The following is a 22,537-nucleotide window of genomic DNA, read 5'->3' on the forward strand; positions in this document are numbered from 1 at the left end:
GGGGGGGGGAGGCAGTGGACATTACACCTCTATGAGCTCCTCGTGGGGGGGGGGGGAGGCAGTGGACATTACACCTCTATGAGGTCCTCGCGGGGGGGGGGGAGGCAGTGGACATTACACCTCTATGAGCTCCTCGTGGGGGGGGGGGAGGCAGTGGACATTACACCTCTATGAGCTCCTCGTGGGGGGGGGGCAGTGGACATTACACCTCTATGAGCTCCTCGTGGGGGGGGGGGGCAGTGGACATTACACCTCTATGAGCTCCTCGTGGGGGGGAGGCAGTGGACATTACACCTCTATGAGCTCCTCGCGGGGGGGGGGAGGCAGTGGACATTACACCTCTATGAGGTCCTCGCGGGGGGGGGAGGCAGTGGACATTACACCTCTATGAGCTCCTCGCGGGGGGGGGGGGAGGAGGCAGTGGACATTACACCTCTATGAGCTCCTCGTGGGGGGGGGGGGGGAGGCAGTGGACATTACACCTCTATGAGCTCCTCGTGGGGGGGGGGGGGGGGAGGCAGTGGACATTACACCTCTATGAGCTCCTCGTGGGGGGGGGGGAGGCAGTGGACATTACACCTCTATGAGCTCCTCGCGGGGGGGGGGAGGCAGTGGACATTACACCTCTATGAGCTCCTCGTGGGGGGGGGAGGCAGTGGACATTACACCTCTATGAGCTCCTCGTGGGGGGGGGAGGCAGTGGACATTACACCTCTATGAGCTCCTCGCGGGGGGGAGGCAGTGGACATTACACCTCTATGAGCTCCTCGCGGGGGGGAGGCAGTGGACATTACACCTCTATGAGCTCCTCGTGGGGGGGGGGGCAGTGGACATTACACCTCTATGAGCTCCTCGTGGGGGGGAGGCAGTGGACATTACACCTCTATGAGCTCCTCGCGGGGGGGGGGGAGGCAGTGGACATTACACCTCTATGAGCTCCTCGCGGGGGGGGGGGGAGGCAGTGGACATTACACCTCTATGAGCTCCTCGTGGGGGGGAGGCAGTGGACATTACACCTCTATGAGCTCCTCGCGGGGGGGGGGAGGCAGTGGACATTACACCTCTATGAGCTCCTCGCGGGGGGGGGAGGCAGTGGACATTACACCTCTATGAGCTCCTCGTGGGGGGGAGGCAGTGGACATTACACCTCTATGAGCTCCTCGTGGGGGGGAGGCAGTGGACATTACACCTCTGAGTTCCTGGGGGGGGGGGGGGGGATGAGGCAGTGGACATTACACCTCCTATAAAGCTCCTTGGGGGGGGGGGGGGAGGGGGACGGTGGTGAACCTGCAAGGATGCCCCCCCCCCCCCCCCCCCCCTTTCACCCATATAGTCTATGATGAGTGTAACGTTTGGGTTCCTCTGATGTTCTTCCGGCAGGTTCTATGGGAAGATCGCAGAGAAGTCGGGAATTCACAGCTCGGCTACGCTGGACGCCATCAGAGACAATGTCGGGGGGCTGAGCGGCATCTCGGGGGAGAGGATTTGGGTGGAACTGAAGAAGATCTTGGAGGGAAGACACGTCACTCATCTGATGCGGCTCATATATGATCTGGGCGTGGCTTCACATGTCGGTGGGTGTTACTATTTATCCTAACGGGAATGTATGTCCTCCTATTCTCCATCTGGCAGATAAGAAATACTTTATATTAGTGTGTCTTATGATGTATTCCACTTGCAGCCAGAAGGTGGCAGACTCCATGTACGAGCAGCAGCTTTGTGCCTAAACAGACATGAACAGCAGGGAGATCAGATTACACAGATTGCTGCCTTGCATATTTGCTCCTTATTTTGGATCCTTCGGTTTGTCTGGGGAGAGTTCTGTCAGGAAAGGGGCCGGGGAGGTTGTCAGACCTTTATATGTCGCTATCGTGGCTTATCATGAGAGTGAGTGAGGTGACATCGCGGGACGTGGGATCCCCCGGGATGTGTCGTCTGAGGGCGGCCGTATGTGGATGGAAATTCGGCTGGTTCAGCAGAGACTTGTCTGAATTTCCATCCATGTATGGCCGCCGTGGTTTAACAAAAGTCAAATGCAGACCCGAGCACAGGGGCAGGAGGGGGCAGACAAGCACAGGGGCAGGAGGGGGCAGACAAGCACAGGGGTGTGTGTGGGGGCAGGGGGGGGGGGGCAGACAAGCACAGGCATGCGTGTGTGTGCGTGTGTGCATGCATGCGTGTGTGTGTGTGTGTGTGTGTGTGTGGGGGGGGGGGGGGGGGGGGCGGGCGGGCAAGCAAGCACAGGGGCAGGAGGGGCAGACAAGCACAGGTGTGTGTGTGGTGGGTGGGGGGGGCAAGCAAGCACGCACAGGGGCTGGGGGGGGCAGACAAGCACAGGGGGGCAGACGAGCACAGGGGCAGGGAGGACGAACAAGCATGGGGGGGTGTACGAGCAGGGGGGGGGGGCAGACAAGCACGGGGGCAGGTGGAGCAGACAAGCAAATCTGAACAGCAGCCAAGGTTGGTACATGAGAAAAACAAACACAGGAAAGGAGCTCAGGCCGGAGCATTTCTCGAATCTTGGCACATGTGGATGTGTCCTTTATATAGGTGTGGCCCCTGTAAGAGGCACACACCTATGACGTCATTGGCTGTGACACCTGAGCCAGAACCCAGAAGCACCACTGAGCCAGAGAGGGAACCCAACCGTGGAGGAGCGAGAAAGGTAAGTGGTAGTAGGTGGGGTCTGAGAGAACTGTGTACAGTGAGGGGAAAAAGTATTTGCTCCCCCTGCTGATTTTGTAAGTTTGCCCACTGACAAAAAAAACTACCGGTCTATAATTTTATTGGTCGGTTTATTATAACAGTGAGAGAATAACAACAAAAATATCCAGAAAAATTTATTTCAAAACAATTATGCATTGATTTGCATTTTGATGAGTGAAATAAGTATTTGATCCCCGATCAATCAGCAAGATTTCTGGCTCCCAGGTGTCTTCTTTACAAGTAATGAGCTGAGATTAGGAGCACTCTACCTTAAAGGGAGTGCTCTTAATCTCAGCTTGACACCTGTCCACAGAAGCAATCGGATTCCAATCTCTCCACCATAGCCAAGGCCAAAGAGCTGTCCAAGTATGTCGGGGACGAGATTGTAGGTCCCCCCGCTCAGGAAATCACATGTACAGGTCCCCCCGCTCAGGAAATCACATGTACAGGCCCCCCCGCTCAGGAAATCACATGTACAGGCCCCCCCGCTCAGGAAATCACATATACAGGTCCCCCCGCTCAGGAAATCACATGTACAGGCCCCCCCGCTCAGGAAATCACATGTACAGGCCCCCCGCTCAGGAAATCACATGTACAGGTCCCCCCGCTCAGGAAATCACATGTACAGGCCCCCCCGCTCAGGAAATCACATGTACAGGCCCCCCCGCTCAGGAAATCACATGTACAGGCCCCCCCGCTCAGGAAATCACATGTACAGGTCCGTCTGAAGATCACTAATGAACATCTGAATGATTCCGAGAACTGCGGAAAGTGTTGTGGTCAGAGGAGACCAAAATCCAGATCTTTGGCATCAACTCAACTCACCGTGTTTGGAGGAGAAGGAATGCTGCCTATGACCCCAAAAAACACCATCCCCCACCGTCATACATGGAGGACCTATGGCCCCAAGAACACCATCCCCCACCGTCATACATGGAGGATCTATGACCCCAAGAACACCACCCCCCACCGTCATACATGGAGGACCTCTGACCCCAAGAACACCATCCCCCAGCATCATACATGGAGGACCTATGACCCCAAGAACACCACCCCCCACTGTCATACATGGAGGACCTCTGACCCCAAGAACACCATCCCCCACCATCATACATGGAGGACCTATGACCCCAAGAACACCATCCCCCACCATCATACATGGAGGACCTATGACCCCAAGAACACCATCCCCCACCATCATACATGGAGGACCTATGACCCCAAGAACACCATCCCCCACCATCATACATGGAGGACCTATGACCCCAAGAACACCATCCCCCACCATCATACATGGAGGACCTATGACCCCAAGAACACCATCCCCCCACCGTCATACATGGAGGTCCTATGACCCCAAGAACACCATCCCCCACCGTCATACATGGAGGACCTATGACCCCAAGAACACCATCCCCCACCGTCATACATGGAGGACCTATGACCCCAAGAACACCATCCCCCACCGTCATACATGGAGGTCCTATGACCCCAAGAACACCATCCCCCACCGTCATACATGGAGGACCTCTGACCCCAAGAACACCATCCCCCACCGTCATACATGGAGGACCTCTGACCCCAAGAACACCATCCCCCACCGTCATACATGGAGGACCTCTGACCCCAAGAACACCATCCCCCACCGTCATACATGGAGGACCTATGACCCCAAGAACACCATCCCCCACCGTCATACATGGAGGATCTATGACCCCAAGAACACCATCCCCCACCGTCATACATGGAGGACCTATGACCCCAAGAACACCATCCCCCACCGTCATACATGGAGGTCCTATGACCCCAAGAACACCATCCCCCACCGTCATACATGGAGGTCCTATGACCCCAAGAACACCATCCCCCACCGTCATACATGGAGGACCTCTGACCCCAAGAACACCATCCCCCACCGTCATACATGGAGGACCTCTGACCCCAAGAACACCATCCCCCACCGTCATACATGGAGGACCTCTGACCCCAAGAACACCATCCCCCACCGTCATACATGGAGGACCTATGACCCCAAGAACACCATCCCCCACCGTCATACATGGAGGATCTATGACCCCAAGAACACCATCCCCCACCGTCATACATGGAGGATCTATGACCCCAAGAACACCATCCCCCACCGTCATACATGGAGGATCTATGACCCCAAGAACACCATCCCCCACCGTCATACATGGAGGATCTATGACCCCAAGAACACCACCCCCCACCATCCTACATGAAGGTGGAAACCTTATGCTTCGGGGGAGTTTCTGCTAAGGGGACACAACAACTTCACCACATCAAAGGGACGATGGACGGGGCCATGGACCATCAAATCTCGGGGGAGAACCTCCTTCCCTCAGCCAGGACATTGAAGATGGGTCATGGATGGGTCTTCCAGCATAACAATGACCCACAACACACCACCAAGGCAACAAAGGAGTGGCTCAAGAAGACGCACATTCAGTTTCTGGAGTGGCCTAGCCAGTCTCCAGACCTTAATCCCATAGAAAATACGTGGAGGGAGCTGAAGGTTTGAGTTGCCAAACATCAGCCTGGAAACCTTCATGACTTGGAGAAGATCTGCAAAGAGGACAAAATTCCTCCTGAGATGTGCGAACCTGGAGGCCAACTCCAAGAAACGTCTGACCTCTGTGGTCGCCAACAAGGATTTTGCCACCAACTACTAAGTCATGTTTATGTGAAGGGTTCACATACTTATTTCACTCATTAAAATGCAAATCAATTTATAACTTTTTTTTAAAATCCATTTTTCTGGACATTTTTGTTGTTGTTCTCTCACTGTTGTTATATTTAGTGTTGTCCCGATACCGATACTAGTATTGATACCGAGCATTTGCCAGAGTAGTTGTTGCTCCGATGCTTCACCTGATGCCTGGATATGGGGGGGGGGGGGGTTACAAGCACTGATCACCCCTGTATAGATTTCATCCCTAGTTATAATAAACCGACCGTTTAAAATTTGAAGGTTTCTTTGTCAGGGGGGCAAACGTACGAAATCTGCACTGTAGGTACTGGATGCCCTTCTCAGGACATCCAGAAAACGGGGCAGGTCCCATTCACAGTCCTGGCAATGATGAAGCCTCTCCCGCTTTGTTCCCAGGATTACCAGAAGACGGGAACCTGGAGGAATTTTCTCAGGTCTGTTCACACGCCGAGCACTTATCTCCCAGACCCATGACCCTCCTGACTGCACTCTTCTCCCACCCGGACTCCATCCAGAAACTGGATCTGAGGCTGAAGATCTCCAAAGAGGAGAAAGGCCTGGCGCTTTTTCTACTGAAGGAGAGGCGAGACCTGAGGGCGGACCACGCGGACAGAGCGCCACTGAAGCCCTATCAGGACTACATTATTGACGTGAGTACGCACCAATCTTACCCAATCTGTAGGTGAACAATGCACAGCACTGACAGCGCTGGTCTTATAATACCCACAATGCACTACTCTGATTGGCTCCCAATCATGTGCTCACTGACAGGCCGATCTTTGCGACCACATGGGTTTGTTTACAAAACAAAAATGATTTGGCTATTCTCTATCATTAATGCTGGCAGTGCACAAGTGTGCGCTCCTAGTTCTCAGCTGCAATATCAAGTGTTACACCCGACCCCCAACATCCCTTTATGATATTGTGACAGAAAGTATCTTACCGACACGGAGTTCCTACTTTTTAGGATTTCGGTTAATTGGCTTTCTGCATAATATTTGAAAAAATCTAAAATAAATGATGAGCCAATTGCAAGGAGAGAAAAACCAGTACAGTCGGGTTATGCTGCCACCTACGGAATGATTTGGGCAATAGCAAACTGATGCATCAGCCCCCCAATTATAACTTTGGAGACGGGGGCCGTGCTCAGGGGGGCGGCAGGGTCTTTGGAAGGGGGGGCCGTGCTCGGGGGGGCGGTAGAGTCTTTGGAGAGGGGGGGGCCATGCTCGGGGGGGGGGGGGGGCGGCAGAGTCTTTGGAGAGGGGGGGGTCGTGCTCGGGGGGGGGGGGGGGCAGAGTCTTTGGAGACGGGGCCGTGCTCAGGGGGCGGCAGAGTCTTTGGAGACGGGGCCATGCTCAGGGGGCGGCAGAGTCTTTGGAGACGGGGCCATGCTCAGGGGGCGGCAGGGTCTTTGGAGACGGGGGCCGTGCTCAGGGGGGCGGCAGGGTCTTTGGAGAGGGGGGGTCGTGCTCGGGGGGGCGGCAGAGTCTTTGGAGAGGGGGGGTCGTGCTCGGGGGGGGGGGGCAGAGGTCTTTGGAGACGGGGGCCGTGCTCAGGGGGGCGGCAGGGTCTTTGGAGAGGGGGGGTCGTGCTCGGGGGGGGCGGCAGAGTCTTTGGAGAGGGGGGTCGTGCTCGGGGGGGGCGGCAGAGTCTTTGGAGACGGGGGTCGTGCTCGGGGGGGGCGGCAGAGTCTTTGGAGACGGGGGTCGTGCTCGGGGGGGGCGGCAGAGTCTTTGGAGACGGGGGCCGTGCTCAGGGGGCGGCAGAGTCTTTGGAGACGGGGGTCGTGCTCGGGGGGGGCGGCAGAGTCTTTGGAGACGGGGGCCGTGCTCAGGGGGGCGGCAGAGTCTTTGGAGACGGGGGTCGTGCTCGGGGGGGGCGGCAGAGTCTTTGGAGACGGGGGTCGTGCTCAGGGGGGCGGCAGGGTCTTTGGAGACGGGGGCCGCGCTCGGGGGGGGCGGCAGGGTCTTTGGAAGGGGGGGCCGTGCTCGGGGGGGGCGGCAGAGTCTTTGGAGAGGGGGGGGCCATGCTCGGGGGGGGGGGGGGCGGCAGAGTCTTTGGAGAGGGGGGGGGGTCGTGCTCGGGGGGGGGGGGGGCAGAGTCTTTGGAGACGGGGCCGTGCTCAGGGGGCGGCAGAGTCTTTGGAGACGGGGCCGTGCTCAGGGGGCGGCAGGGTCTTTGGAGACGGGGGCCGTGCTCAGGGGGGCGGCAGGGTCTTTGGAGACGGGGGCCGTGCTCAGGGGGGCGGCAGAGTCTTTGGAGAGGGGGGTCGTGCTTGGGGGGGGGGGGGGGCAGAGTCTTTGGAGAGGGGGGGGTCGTGCTCGGGGGGGGGGGGGGGGGCAGAGTCTTTGGAGACGGGGCCGTGCTCAGGGGGCGGCAGGGTCTTTGGAGACGGGGGCCGTGCTCAGGGGGGCGGCAGGGTCTTTGGAGAGGGGGGTCGTGCTCGGGGGGGGGGGGCGGCAGAGTCTTTGGAGAGGGGGGTCGTGCTCGGGGGGGGGGGGCGGCAGAGTCTTTGGAGAGGGGGGGGGTCGTGCTCGGGGGGGGGGGGGGCGGCAGAGTCTTTGGAGACGGGGCCGTGCTCAGGGGGCGGCAGAGTCTTTGGAGACGGGGGCCGTGCTCAGGGGGCGGCAGGGTCTTTGGAGACGGGGGCCGTGCTCAGGGGGGCGGCAGGGTCTTTGGAGAGGGGGGTCGTGCTCGGGGGGGCGGCAGAGTCTTTGGAGAGGGGGGTCGTGCTCGGGGGGGGCGGTAGAGTCTTTGGAGAGGGGGGTCGTGCTCGGGGGGGGCGGCAGAGTCTTTGGAGACGGGGGTCGTGCTCGGGGGGGGCGGCAGAGTCTTTGGAGACGGGGGCCGTGCTCAGGGGGCGGCAGAGTCTTTGGAGACGGGGGCCGTGCTCAGGGGGCGGCAGGGTCTTTGGAGACGGGGGCCGTGCTCAGGGGGGCGGCAGGGTCTTTGGAGACGGGGGCCGTGCTCAGGGGGGCGGCAGGGTCTTTGGAGAGGGGGGGTCGTGCTCGGGGGGGCGGCAGGGTCTTTGGAGAGGGGGGTCGTGCTCAGGGGGGCGGCAGAGTCTTTGGAGACGGGGGTCGTGCTCAGGGGGGCTGCAGAGTCTTTGGAGACGGGGGTCGTGCTCGGGGGGGGGGCGGCAGAGTCTTTGGAGACGGGGGTCGTGCTCGGGGGGGGCGGCAGAGTCTTTGGAGACGGGGGTCGTGCTCGGGGGGGGCGGCAGAGTCTTTGGAGACGGGGGTCGTGCTCGGGGGGGGCGGCAGAGTCTTTGGAGACGGGGGTCGTGCTCGGGGGGGGCGGCAGAGTCTTTGGAGACGGGGGTCGTGCTCGGGGGGGGGCGGCAGAGTCTTTGGAGACGGGGGTCGTGCTCGGGGGGGGGGCAGAGTCTTTGGAGACGGGGGTCGTGCTCAGGGGGGCGGCAGAGTCTTTGGAGACGGGGGTCGTGCTCGGGGGGGGGGCGGCAGAGTCTTTGGAGACGGGGGTCGTGCTCAGGGGGCGGCAGAGTCTTTGGAGACGGGGGTCGTGCTCGGGGGGGGCGGCAGAGTCTTTGGAGACGGGGGTCGTGCTCGGGGGGGCGGCAGAGTCTTTGGAGACGGGGGTCGTGCTCAGGGGGGCGGCAGAGTCTTTGGAGACGGGGGTCGTGCTCAGGGGGGCTGCAGAGTCTTTGGAGACGGGGGTCGTGCTCAGGGGGCGGCAGAGTCTTTGGAGACGGGGGTCGTGCTCGGGGGGGGGGCGGCAGAGTCTTTGGAGACGGGGGTCGTGCTCGGGGGGGGGGCGGCAGAGTCTTTGGAGACGGGGGTCGTGCTCAGGGGGCGGCAGAGTCTTTGGAGACGGGGGCCGTGCTCGGGGGGGGGGCGGCAGAGTCTTTGGAGACGGGGGTCGTGCTCGGGGGGGGGGCGGCAGAGTCTTTGGAGACGGGGGTCGTGCTCAGGGGGCGGCAGAGTCTTTGGAGACGGGGGTCGTGCTCGGGGGGGGGGCGGCAGAGTCTTTGGAGACGGGGGTCGTGCTCGGGGGGGGGGCGGCAGAGTCTTTGGAGACGGGGGTCGTGCTCAGGGGGCGGCAGAGTCTTTGGAGACGGGGGCCGTGCTCAGGGGGGCGCGTCAGACTCAGTCCCAGCTGTACCCGAATTGCTGTGTCCTCGGGGGGGCGGAGAAGAGATAGAACTCTTGTGTTCTGTACAGATAGGATGGAGATGACACAACGCTTTGTGCAGCAATGATGTACTTTGTATTAATTCCTCAAATAAAAGTATGACGTAAACTGAGACTTTTTGTGGAAGGTCGCGACCAAAGGGGCCGTCTCTAGATGTCACCTCTGTTATTTACTGACTGCTGTGATATAATCCCACAATGCACAGCGTGGGCCTCACATACTATGGCTGGCCATGCCATACGTTATCCACTTTTCCCTTTTTTAGATTTACCAAAAACCGTATAATATGAGGTCACAACTCAACACAGACAGGGCTGTGGTCGATGACAGAGCTGTGTAAATCTCAAGACTGGATGGACAAAAATACAAATCTTTCAGCAGATAAAACGGCTCACCTCTATGAATGCCGTTGGTGTATTTAGCGCTTTGTCCGGATTTAACAGTTACTTCAAAACACAAACGGGTTCACGTGTTGTTTGCTGAAGCACCATGTAGCGTAAACAATCGTTATTTATCTTTTACATCTCTTATCTTTTTTTTTTTTGCTTCACCTATTGCTGCGGATTTCCTGTCACTCAGCAACTGAGGGTGACAATAGAGCAGCATAGCTGTGCAATGACCTTCAGAACACATTAAGACCCCTTTCACACGGGGGGGGTTTTGCAGGCACTATAGCGTTAGAAATAGCGCCTGCAATCCGCCCTAAAGAAGCTGCACCATTGTGTGTAGTGTGATCCCCCCGAGGGCTTTCACACTACAGCGGTGCGCTGGCAGGACATCAGGGAAAAGTCCTGCCAGCAGCTTCTTTGGAGCGCTGTGTTTACCGCTCCTCCCCATTGAAATCCATGGGACAGCGCTGTAATACCGCCGGCAAAACGCCGCTATTGCGTTTTAACCCTTTCTCGGCCGCTAGCGCAAATCCGGCGGTAAAACGCCGCTAAAAATAGCGGCGTTTTACCACTGATGCTATGGGCGGTGTGGTGTGAAAGGGGTCTTGTAGTCTATATCAGGGATATGCAATTAGCGGACCTCCAGCTGTTGCAAAACTACAAGTCCCATCATGCCTCTTCCTCTGGGTGTCATGCTTTTGGTTGTCAGTCTTGCTATGCCTCATGGGACTTGTAGTTCTGAAACAGCTGGAGATCCGCTAATTGCATATCCCTGCTCTATATTGTGCTGTCATCATCATCATCAGCATCAGCTAATCAGGAGGCAGGTGACAACTCGGGCGTGCGGTGGGGATGTAAAGACACAGCGTTGTCGCCCTAAAACAGGAAGTGCCTGAACAAGAACCTTTTATGGCAGGATCATCAGGGATTAATGAAAGATGGGATTCAAAACACCTTTTACCTATAACCGTAAGACATATTAGTGATCAGCTTTTACTTCTCGCTCTCCCTCTAGCAGTCCCGAGATGTGGACATCCAGAAGAAGGTGTGCGAGCTGCTGAAGTACCAAGGCGAGGAGCGCCTCCTGAAGGAAATGGAAGGCTGGACTCTTCCTCGCTTCCCGGTCAGCGGGCACGACCTCCGCCGATTGGGAGTCTCTTCCGGCAAGGAGATCGGGAGGATCCTGCTGGAGCTCCGGGAGCAGTGGAAGGAGAGCGGGTACCGGAGCGACAAAGAGGAACTTCTGAACAGCGTTCAAGGGGGAGGGTCCTGAGAACGCAGACTACCCTGTGCGGGGGCGGGACCCGAGAACGCAGACTACCCTGTGCGGGGGCGGGACCCGACAACGCAGACTACCCTGTGCGGGGGCGGGACCCGAGAACGCAGACTACCCTGTGCGGGGGCGGGACCCGAGAACGCAGACTACCCTGTGCGGGGGGCGGGACCCGAGAACGCAGACTACCCTGTGCGGGGGCGGGACAGGAGAACGCAGACTACCCTGTGTGGAGGCGGGGCCCGAGAACGCAGACTACCCTGTGTGGGGGTGGGTCCTGAGATTGCAGACTACCCTGTGCGGGGGCGGGTCCTGAGAACACAGACTGTCCTAGTTGGGGGGGAGGGTCCTAAGAATGTAGACTATCCTTTGCGCATTACTTGAAGGGATTCTTTTCAATTTACTCTGCTGGGGGGCGGGGGGGGTTCTAGTGGTTTTTAATCTACAGATGATTGAAGTCTCGCAGCACTCATCTGCTGCCCCCCAGGGGACAAGATGCATGTAAGTTTTTTTTTTTTTTTTTTTCCTATGGTGACAGGTGCTGTGAATACTGAACTAGCACCATAAGCATGCGCAGCCTATTGTGTTGGGGTGTACACTCCAAAACACACACATACATACACACACACACGTGTGTATCTAGGAAACAATAACTATAAAACACAGCTTATTAGGCTTCAGTTACGTATGAACACAATGAGTGATCAGTACCGATCACTCACTATGTTCATTCACGAAAGGAAGGGGCCAGTAAATGACATAAGGGCCTAGGCAGCAGGGGGAATCTGTGCCACAGAGGGTATTTAAGGTGTGTACAGACACGCCCAGTGTGCACAGTTCACCTTGCACAACCCCCCACCTTACCATTGGTTGATCAGACTGTTTATTAAGAAACCAATTGGATGTGATTGACATTGCTCATCTCCAGCATCAGGTGCTTTCCAGGGACTTTGGATGTTACTTCTCGTGCAGATGAAAAGGGGGCGTGTCCACATCACTGTCTGGTCCAAACGCAATTTCCCCACACACACGTTCAACATAACCGGCTGTGATTGCTGGCTGCTGTAATGACCATAGGCTGGAAACTTTGGATCCTCCAAGTGAAGAAATGTCATCAGCACACCAATGAGTCCTCCAAAAGGGTCCAAAGCTCTATTTTATGGTCACATGATCAATATACAGCAAGGTTTCGGAGCCGCGCAGGGCCCCTTCTTCAGGAGAGTCACTTGCCTTATGAAGGGGCCCTGTGTGGCTCCGAAATGTATATTTATCATGTGTGTACCATGGAGTAGAGCTCTGGACCCTTTCGAGGAATCCTTGGGGTGCTGATGACATTCCTTCACATGACTGGAGCACATACATAGGACTGACCAACCGGCTCCCTCCCAGCAGAGGCAGCAACAGAGCTCCATAATAGGAAGACCCATAAATCGGGCTTCATGCAGGGGAGGAACTGATGGGCATTAATTGTAGCTGTAAAGATGAGATTTATTAGGGAAGCGGAGATCTGTGATGACACACAAATGAATAGCCGCCATTGATGTTTCCATTACTCGTTCTTCTTTAAAATGTCACTCCAGGAATACAGTAAATGATGCGCAGCGGTCACTTTGTGCTCTGCTTTACCTGCGTCTTCTGTGACCAGAAACCCATCCGTGTAGCTTCCAGCTAGACATGTGCAATTCGTTTCGTTCCCAATTTATTTAATGAATTTTACAAATTCGGAAATATCTGAATTAACGAAAAAAACTGTTTTCACAAATTTTTCTGAATATTTTGAAAATTCATAAATGAAAATTCGAAAATCAAAATTATGAAAATAAAATGATTACATTTTAGGTATTGGAATTTCCTTTCAAATTTGGCTGTTAGTGAAAGTAACGAATTTATCCGTTTGTTAAGAAAGCCGCATCTAAACAAATGGAAAGTAACAAATGATAAGAAATAATCAAAATAAAAATGTTTTATTATTATTAATAATTTGTTCCGTTCCATTTATTTAGATGCGACTTTCATTATTTTGGATAATTTGTAACTTCAGATACATTTTTATTCGTTACGTTCACCAACAGCCACATTTGAAAGGAAATTACAATACCTGTAAATGTAATAGTTATTTTAGATTTTAGTTTTCTCAGATCTCTTATTTTCTAATTTTAGATTTTAACAAATGACCCAAAAAAAAGCAAAACATTTTCCAGCAGTGCACAGGTCTACGTCAAGCTGATCTCCATGTTGAGTGAAGTATAAAACATTTATACAGCCGAAACATTGTTTCCCTGTTCCTTGCATTAAGGTAAAAAATTGTTTGAGTATCTGTAACCCCACCCCTTACACCCCCCCCCCCCCCGCTCACCTGACCCCTCCTGTGCACGTCTGCAGCTCTCCCCTCACTGGATTTGCTGAGGCAGTTGCGAATCAAAGCCAGTGCTGGGGGCCAAGTCCCGCTGTCTGTGTCATTAGACGCATGCAGGGTGGCTCGAGCGCACAGTTGTCTGTGGGGGCACGCAGCGTGGGGGGAGGAGCCAGGAGTGCCGGCAGGGGACCTGAGAAGAGGTTTCATTGCACAGAGCAGATTATACACCTGTTTATTTTTAGAGTATTTACAATTACAATGACTTTAACCCCTTCCCGGCAGAGGTGCGCACATATGCGGCCTCTTGGTGGGCGGGCCTTAAGTCTGAGCGGCTGCATGTATGAGTACCAGAATGTAAACAGAGCTGTCCCCCGAGCTTTTCCCCTGCCTGCACTCGGCATATCCGGCCTGAAGTGGCACCCCTCATTTCTTTGTATGAAGAATGATAGCGCCACAAAGATTGCACATGACAATAAAGACAAAAGAGATTCAACGCGTTTCGGCTAGCATGTCACCTGTGGCTGTATGACCCCTTTCACACTGAAGGAGGTTTAGCTCTAGAAATAGGCCCTGAAAACCGCCTCTCCCGCGTGAAAAGCCCGAGTGCTTTCACATTGGGGGCGGTGCGTTTAGCAGGACGCTACAGAGTCCTGGACGCAGCATCTTTGGGAGGGGTGTATATGGGGCTCCCAAACTGGCCCCGCCCATTAGGATGAATGGGCAGCGCTTCCGAAACATGCCATTTACCCATTTTTCAGCACCTAGCGGGGTTAAAAGCGGCCAAACGGCGCTTTACCACTAACGCGGCTACAGTGTGAAAGTAGCCTAAGAGTAATGTTATCATTCTTCAACCTATGGAGAAGGTGGACATGGCCCCTGAAACGCGTTGAATTTCACCTTTTGTGGGGCTCTCAACCTTTCCGTCCCGACATTGATGATTTCCAGTAAGGTCTCAGCCTTCACACCGCCCACTTTATTCTCATCCCTGGAGAACCCCTCTGACTGGCCACTCGGATATCATGTGACTTTAAAGGAATGTAATTGGCTGGATGGTCAGCACTGACTGGGGAGGGGGGGGGGGGGGGTCACCTACAGGTTGTCTGTGTCTCTATTTCTGAACCCCGATAATAAAAACTATTTTTTTTCTTTTATGTGGCTCCGTGTTCCCATTTTTTGTATTCAGACCAATAAATCAGACAGGCGGCGCGCCGTTCTCCAGCATAGAGAGCTTTTGGCTTCATATTTATTTCTATATTCTATAGACATCGATCGATTTGCAGTGCAATAGTCACTTCTGGTTCAATAGAAATAAAAAAAAATAACATACAAAAAAAAAAAGATCGCCCAATAAATGGTGTTATGGGGAGGAGGCGGGGCAAGCCTAGAGTTGCGTGATCCACCAATCAGATCTCAGTATATACAGCAGGAGGGGGTGGGGCTTATCATTGCACTGTACATGATTATCGAATAAGGCGAAGAGGATGACGAGCAAATAACGGACGGCAGCCGAATCGCCTGAAGCTTCTCACCATCGATCAGATCATCATGTTTAATGGCTGCCAAATCCGATCGACTTTTACATGAACATATGAAGAGCATCACAGAAACAAAGAGAAGATTGTAGAGAAGTCATCATACTATCTGTGTATTTCCTATAATCGAATCCCTCCCACCTCCGCGACGCGCAGAGGAGGGATCCAATGCCGGCGGACGCTTCTGGGACAAACGTGATTTACGTCAAAATGTATCAAACATCAAAACAATCATCTTACAAAGTATTGGAAAATTTCATTATTAAATTATCCCGCCACCAAATTAAAGAGGATCGTAAAACACAGTCGCTCCCGGCCGGACCGCGCTCAACCATGACATCCGAGCTCTATGGAGTATTATCCAATAATTATAGGGCTGGTCAAACTTGCAGGTAAAGAAGGGAGGTTTCCACGCACTTCACCCACCTCCAAACAGGTGTTGTCAGGACAAGGGGGAGGGGCCAGGGCTCTTCTGCTTTTAATTCTGCCTCCACCTGCCGTTCTGCACCTGGCCACTCTTTGTAACAGTGTACAATGGGGAGAACTAGTGGCCAGGTGGGGGACTGTAGATGGAGGCGGGGTTAAGAGTTCTGGCCCCTCCCTTGTCCACACCAAGCCTGTGTTTGGAGGTGGGTGAAACAAGCGCATTACAACCTCCCGCCCTCAATTTTTTATGGTTCTGGGAAAAAAATAACCCCTCCCCCCCACCCCGCCGTACCTGCAAGTTTGGCCATCAATAAGATTATTTGTTAATACTTTTGCCCACCTCCAAACATGGGCTTGGTCTGGATGAGGGAGGAGCCATGACTGCTGCTTTTAACTCCGCCTCCATCTGGCCACTAGTTGTAACAGTGTACGATGGGAAGACAACTAGTGGCCAGGCGGAGAACTGTAGATGGAGGCGGAATTAGGCTTGGTCTGGACAAGGGAGGTGCCCAAACTTTTAACTCCACCTCCATTTCTCCACTAATTCTCCCATTGTACACTGTTACAACTAGTGGCCAGGTGCAGAACTGCAGATAGAGAGGGTACTTTTACCCCCCCCCCTGTACCTGCAAGTTTGGCCATCAATAAGATTATTCATTCACTTTTTTTTTATAGGCGTTTCCCCCACCTCCAAACATGCGCCTGGTCTGGATGAGGGAGGGGCCATGACTCTTGCTTTTAACTCCGCCCCTCCATCTGCAGTTCTCCACCTGGCCACTAGTTGTAAGAGTGTACTATGGGGGAGGACAACTAGTGGCCAGGCAGAGAACGGCAGAGTTAAAAGCATTAAAGTTCTCGTACTTCCCTTATCCAGACCAAGCTCGTGTTAGGAGGTGGATGAAACGCATAAAAAAACAAAAAAACCCATTATCAAATAATCGCTCTGATAATCAAACTTACAGGTAAAGTGGGGAGGTTTTAACGCGTTTCACCCACCTCTAAAGACAGGCTTGGTCTGGACGAGGGCCCAGAACTCTTGCTTTTAGCTCTACCTCTATCTGCAATTCTCTGTCTGGCCACTAGTCGTCCTCCCCATTGTACACTGTTACAACTAGTGGCTGGATGGAGAATTGCAGATGGAAGGCGGAGTTAAAAGCAGAAGAGTTCTGGCCCCTCCCCCTTGTTCAGACCAAGCCTGTGTTTGGAAGTAGGTGAAACGCATTATAAAATACATAAAAGTATCAAATAATCGTACTGATGACCAAACATACAGGTAAAGAGGGGAGGTTTTAACACATTTCACCCACCTCCAAACAGGGGATTGGTCGGGATGTGGGGGGGGGGGGGGGAGCCAGGACTCAAAGCGGCGTTCCAGCCCCGCCATGAAACAAATGAAGGCAGCAGCCACCATCCTGTACACTGTAGCTGCTGACTTTTAATATTAGGACTTACCTGTGCTGGAATCCAGCGATATCGGCTTCACAGCCGGCTCCCTACTGCGCATAGCGCTTTCTGAATGGCCCAACGGCGGGGGAGGGGGGCCGAACTTCTGATGTATCTCGCCACAGCGAGGTGCGATGGAAAACAGGTACAGGCAGATTAGCGGAGCTTCCACGTTTTGGTGGAACTCTGCATCCATCTGCAGTTCTCCACCTGGCCACTAGTTGTCCCCTCTTGTAGTCTTTATTTGATCATACTCCATAGAGGTCGGATGTCATGGTTTCGGTGGCTCTGGGGGGTGTGGTCCGGACAGGAATAGGGCGTTTTCTTGACATCCTCATTGGGTCCTTCCAATCTTTTATTTTAGCTTACACCCCAGAGGCACAATCTGCTTTTTCACGAAGCCCCTCCCCCTTCCTATGGGGTTGCATACCTTTAAGTGGGGGGGGCTATATTCACCTTTCCTCCAATGCTGTAGTGCAGGGGGGGAGGGGTCATGTCATCTTCCTGCCGCTAAGATCTCAGGAAATGGGAGGAGCCCAAACCTCGGAAGAAGACGGTGCAGCACAGTACAGGATCTTCTCCCAAAGTTTGGGCCAATCATCATTCTTCATGATCTGGCGGGAAGGAAGATGGCGTCACCCTCACCTAGGCAGTGCAGGAGGAAGATGGGGAAAAGTAAGTATATTATCCAACTTCCTACCCGGCAGGTATTTCTTCAGAAAGGGGGGGGGGGGCACTTATATGCAGCCCAGTGGCAGATCTGCTGTAAATGATTGTAAGCTCTGCATGCGAGGATCGTCCCCGGGGGAGGTACAAAGTCTGCTGCTTTGCAGTGCGGGCTCATCTTCTGATTGGTGGAGAAGAGAATCGGGCTGAGAATTCGATTCCTTCCGTGTGATCGTGGAATAAAGACGCAGATCTGTCCCGTCCGCCGAGAGACGAGCCGTTTATAAACCCCAAACATTTGGACCAATCACAATCCTAGAACTGAAAACGCGCGATATGTGAACATTTACAGACTGACAATCAGATCTAAAGTGACATCGTCCTCCTTTCTGGATCCTTAGGAGGCCAAGAGGAGACATGAAATCATTTTAAGGATTCTATTTTTAGTCCATCAAATAAAGTGCAGTTGTCACCCGTAGCAACCGCCCAAATGCACACCAACGGTAGAGGGCGCCGCTCCCTGGCAGGGTCACCCTTACAGACCGGCGGGGGCCCCCATAAATCACGAGCCTAGGAAGGAGGGGGAGCTGGCTGCACTCCAGCATAGTTCAAACGCTGGCAACTTTATTGTTCCAGATACACAAAGAGATTCCCCCAGGACCTCCCCCGATGTCTCACCTTTATCGAGAAAACTGCCTACACAGGTAAGGGGGGGGGGGGCGCCTATAGATAAAAACAAACTCTGACAAACATTGGATAATGACCTTGCTATAGGTGTAGGCACCTTCCAAAGCCTGGCCAAAAAACTCCCGGGGATGGCATCATCCTTTCCTGCCTTGTTGCTAGGATGTTGCCAAGGCACTCCCAGCCATCATAGGAGAAAGCTCTTGAACCCCCCACCCCCCATATGTGATCTACTATTCCCTGCATGAATTGCCAACCTCAGGGCTACTGTGACAGGGGAGAGAGAGTGCATGGGAGGGGGAAACACAACTGGGAGAGTCCTAGCAACATCCTAGCAACAAGGGAGGACATGATGATGACATCTCTGGGATTTTTTTTTAGCCAGGCTTCAGGAGGTATCTAAATGGCCAACACCTACAGGAAGGGCTGCACAGTTTGTTTTTATCTAGATCAGTGGTCGTCAATTTTTGAGCTAAAGGGGTCTTCAAATGTGGCCTCTGACATCACCCGGGGGTGGGGGAGGGGCACGTGGAACGTTCAATATATATAATGCTGAAGAGGACAGTCAGAGACTGCAGACTTAATAGAGGCAATGAGGGTCAGAGAGTGAGGACAGGGGGGGTGGGGTGGGGTATGGAGGGGATGGCTGTGGCCAGGATACATTGTGGGCTGGGGAGATGCCGCATGAGTCAATACCAAACCGAGAAGGTATTACATGAGTCTAATAGAAATCGATGCTATTCCCCTAATCAACGTTCCCACTACTGACTGCTGAGTCCCGAGGGCCACACATCACATATCTAAAGGGCCAACATTTGGGCACCAGGGGTCTAGAGAAGACCCTTACCTACATAGGTAATTTTTTGGTAAAGGTGGACTAACGCTGACTGTTAGAGGACCTCAGGCTCATGACCATAATCCAGTTCTCCATGATCCCATTTTCGATGGCCATGGCCCAGTTCTCCGTGTCCCCGTTGTCCAGGGCCACGGCCTAGTTCTCCATGGCCAAAACCCTGTTTTCCAGGGCCATGGTCCAGTTCTCGTGGGCCATGGTCCAGTTCTCGTGGGCCAAGGTCCAGTTCTCGTGGGCCAAGGTCCAGTTCTCGTGGGCCAAGGTCCAGTTCTCGTGGGCCAAGGTCCAGTTCTCGTGGGCCAAGGTCCAGTTCTCGTGGGCCAAGGTCCAGTTCTCGTGGGCCAAGGTCCAGTTCTCGTGGGCCATGGTCCAGTTCTCGTGGGCCATGGTCCAGTTCTCGTGGGCCATGGTCCAAAGCCACTTCTGCAAACCACCAGCCAGCTCATTCCTCCTTATGCAAAATATGCATTCATCCTTAAGGAGAGACTATCTATAGTCTATATGGGAAGCTTAAAAGACGGCCTCTCCTTCGGAATGGCATTTTCTTAGGCACGTGCTTGAAGAACAGGTCCAGCTGGGAGAGTTTGCAGTACTGTACACAGGAACTCTACGATTAAACCCTCCTCTGTAAGAGAAACGCGTTAAGCGGGAGGTCCGAGGTGGGGACTCTGCTTTTCTGTCTGAAATCATAAAGTTGACAGCACTTGAACCTTCCTGGAGTGCAGCCGGATTTCTCTCCCTCAAATACCTTCTGAGGTGCTACAGACTGGACAGGTTCCCGGGTTCTAGATCTACGAGGAGGTTGAGGAACCCGGAAAACACAAATCGTACAGAAAGCCAAAGAGAAAACTAAAAGGATTTTTCTGCAACTGATTAGCGAGGTTGAGGCATACGATAGGGGCGAGGGAGAAAAGTCAGGAGGTACGCGGGTGGGACAGCGAGGATCCCGGGAGGAGAGGAGTGTACAGAGGAGGCACCAGAACAGTGAGAGAAGTGTGCGATGGAAGCGGGGGGGGGATGGTAGAAGCACACAGGGCTTTCCTTCATGTCCATCTGACTTGCTGGCTGGGAGCGTCTTCTGCTTCCAACCTTAGAGACTTGTGGAAGGACAGGACTTCCTCTTGCCAACAGATTTGGTGTTACATGCGGGGGATGGGCTGTGTCGGTGATATTCCCCCTGAAGGGTATTCAGGGGGCGGAGCCAGGAGAAGACAAAGCGGGGGATGTGGAAATGTTCCGGATTCACAGGCAGAGGATGGGGGACTGATCCTGTCTGGACTCCTCGTCTTCTGGCACTGGGATTCGTGGCTGCAAAGCCGAACGCGTCAGTCCCCAAAACCTCTGCGGGGAGAGATCCTTCCGGACCGCCGTGAACTTCCAGCCCATGTGACTCCCGCACACTCGGCACTGCGCGATCGTCCAGGCGTACCTGCAATATACAAGAGAATTCAATACACAAAGCTTTATTTTATGAGCATTACAATCCTATCCTGACAATACAGCCTATCCAATCACTAGAGAGTGATGACATCACTGAGAATGCAGCCTATCCAATCACTAGAGAGCGATGACATCACTGAGAATGCAGCCTATCCAATCACTAGAGAGCGGTGACATCACTGAGAATGCAGCCTATCCAATCACTAGAGAGCGATGACATCACTGAGAATGCAGCCTATCCAATCACTAGAGAGTGATGACATCACTGAGAATGCAGCCTATCCAATCACTAGAGAGCGGTGACATCACTGAGAATGCAGCCTATCCAATCACTAGAGAGCGGTGACATCACTGAGAATGCAGCCTATCCAATCACTAGAGAGCGGTGACATCACTGAGAATGCAGCCTTAGCCTATCCAATCACTAGAGAGCGGTGACATCACTGAGAATGCAGCCTATCCAATCACTAGAGAGCAGTGACATCACTGAGAATGCAGCCTATCCAATCACTAGAGAGCGGTGACATCACTGAGAATGCAGCCTTAGCCTATCCAATCACTAGAGAGCGATTACATCACTGAGAATGCAGCCTATCCAATCACTAGAGAGCGGTGACATCACTGAGAATGCAGCCTATCCAATCACTAGAGAGCGATGACATCACTGAGAATGCAGCCTATCCAATCACTAGAGAGCGATGACATCACTGAGAATGCAGCCTATCCAATCACTAGAGAGCGATGACATCACTGAGAATGCGGCCTATCCAATCACTAGAGAAAGATGACATCACTGAGAATGCAGCCTATCCAATCGCTAGAGAGCGGTGACATCACTGAGAATGCAGCCTATCCAATCACTAGAGAGCGATGACATCACAGAGAATGCAGCCTATCCAATCACTAGAGAGCGATGACATCACAGAGAATGCAGCCTATCCAATCACTAGAGAGCGATGACATCACAGAGAATGCAGCCTATCCAATCATTAGAGAGCGATGACATCACTGAGAATGCAGTCTATCCAATCACTAAAGAGCGATGACATCACTGAGAATGCAGCCTATCCAATCACTAGAGAGCGATGACATCACTGAGAATGCAGCCTATCCAATCACTAGAGAGCAGTGACATCACTGAGAATGCAGCCTATCCAATCACTAGAGAGCGATGACATCACAGAGAATGCAGCCTATCCAATCACTAGAGAGCGATGACATCACAGAGAATGCAGCCTATCCAATCACTAGAGAGCGATGACATCACAGAGAATGCAGCCTATCCAATCATTAGAGAGCGATGACATCACTGAGAATGCAGTCTATCCAATCACTAAAGAGCGATGACATCACTGAGAATGCAGCCTATCCAATCACTAGAGAGCGATGACATCACTGAGAATGCAGCCTATCCAATCACTAGAGAGCGATGACATCACTGAGAATGCGGCCTATCCAATCACTAGAGAAAGATGACATCACTGAGAATGCAGCCTATCCAATCACTAGAGAAAGATGACATCACTGAGAATGCAGCCTATCCAATCACTAGAGAAAGATGACATCACTGAGAATGCAGCCTATCCAATCACTAGAGAAAGATGACATCACTGAGAATGCAGCCTATCCAATCACTAGAGAAAGATGACATCACTGAGAATGCAGCCTATCCAATCACTAGAGAGCGGTGACATCACTGAGAATGCAGCCTATCCAATCACTAGAGAGCGGTGACATCACTGAGAATGCAGCCTATCCAATCACTAGAGAGCGGTGACATCACTGAGAATGCAGCCTATCCAATCACTAGAGAGCAGTGACATCACTGAGAATGCAGCCTATCCAATCACTAGAGAGCGGTGACATCACTGAGAATGCAGCCTTAG

The 22,537-nt window shown here is 53.5% G+C and overlaps 2 protein-coding genes across 5 annotated transcripts in view; one reads left to right on the plus strand and one right to left on the minus strand.

Moving 5' to 3' along the window:
- Positions 1-14,945, plus strand: part of TRNT1 (tRNA nucleotidyl transferase 1) — a gene marked incomplete in the record, with an annotated part of 22,082 nt that extends 7,137 nt beyond the window's left edge. Inside the window, 3 exon segments of one of the 2 annotated variants that reach the window (XM_077467501.1) lie at positions 1,381-1,574; positions 5,834-6,087; positions 10,994-14,945. In XM_077467501.1, coding sequence (XP_077323627.1) covers positions 1,381-1,574; positions 5,834-6,087; positions 10,994-11,251 — 706 coding nt within the window. 2 annotated transcript variants of the gene reach the window in all.
- Positions 14,819-22,537, minus strand: part of CRBN (cereblon) — a 47,051-nt gene continuing 39,332 nt past the window's right edge. For 2 of the 3 annotated variants that reach the window (XM_077467497.1, XM_077467499.1), the window contains exon 10: positions 14,819-20,640. In XM_077467497.1, the coding sequence (XP_077323623.1) occupies positions 20,302-20,640 (339 nt within the window). In that variant the 3' untranslated portion in view covers positions 14,819-20,301. The remainder of the gene's footprint in view (positions 20,641-22,537) is intronic. The other variant, XM_077467500.1, reaches the window with a different exon arrangement.

This window comes from Lithobates pipiens, unplaced genomic scaffold (genome assembly GCF_037356315.1).
Source record: "Lithobates pipiens isolate NorthernLeopardFrog02 unplaced genomic scaffold, aLitPip1_a1.2 Scaffold_56, whole genome shotgun sequence".
In the NCBI taxonomy this organism is placed as follows: Eukaryota; Metazoa; Chordata; class Amphibia; order Anura; family Ranidae; genus Lithobates; species Lithobates pipiens.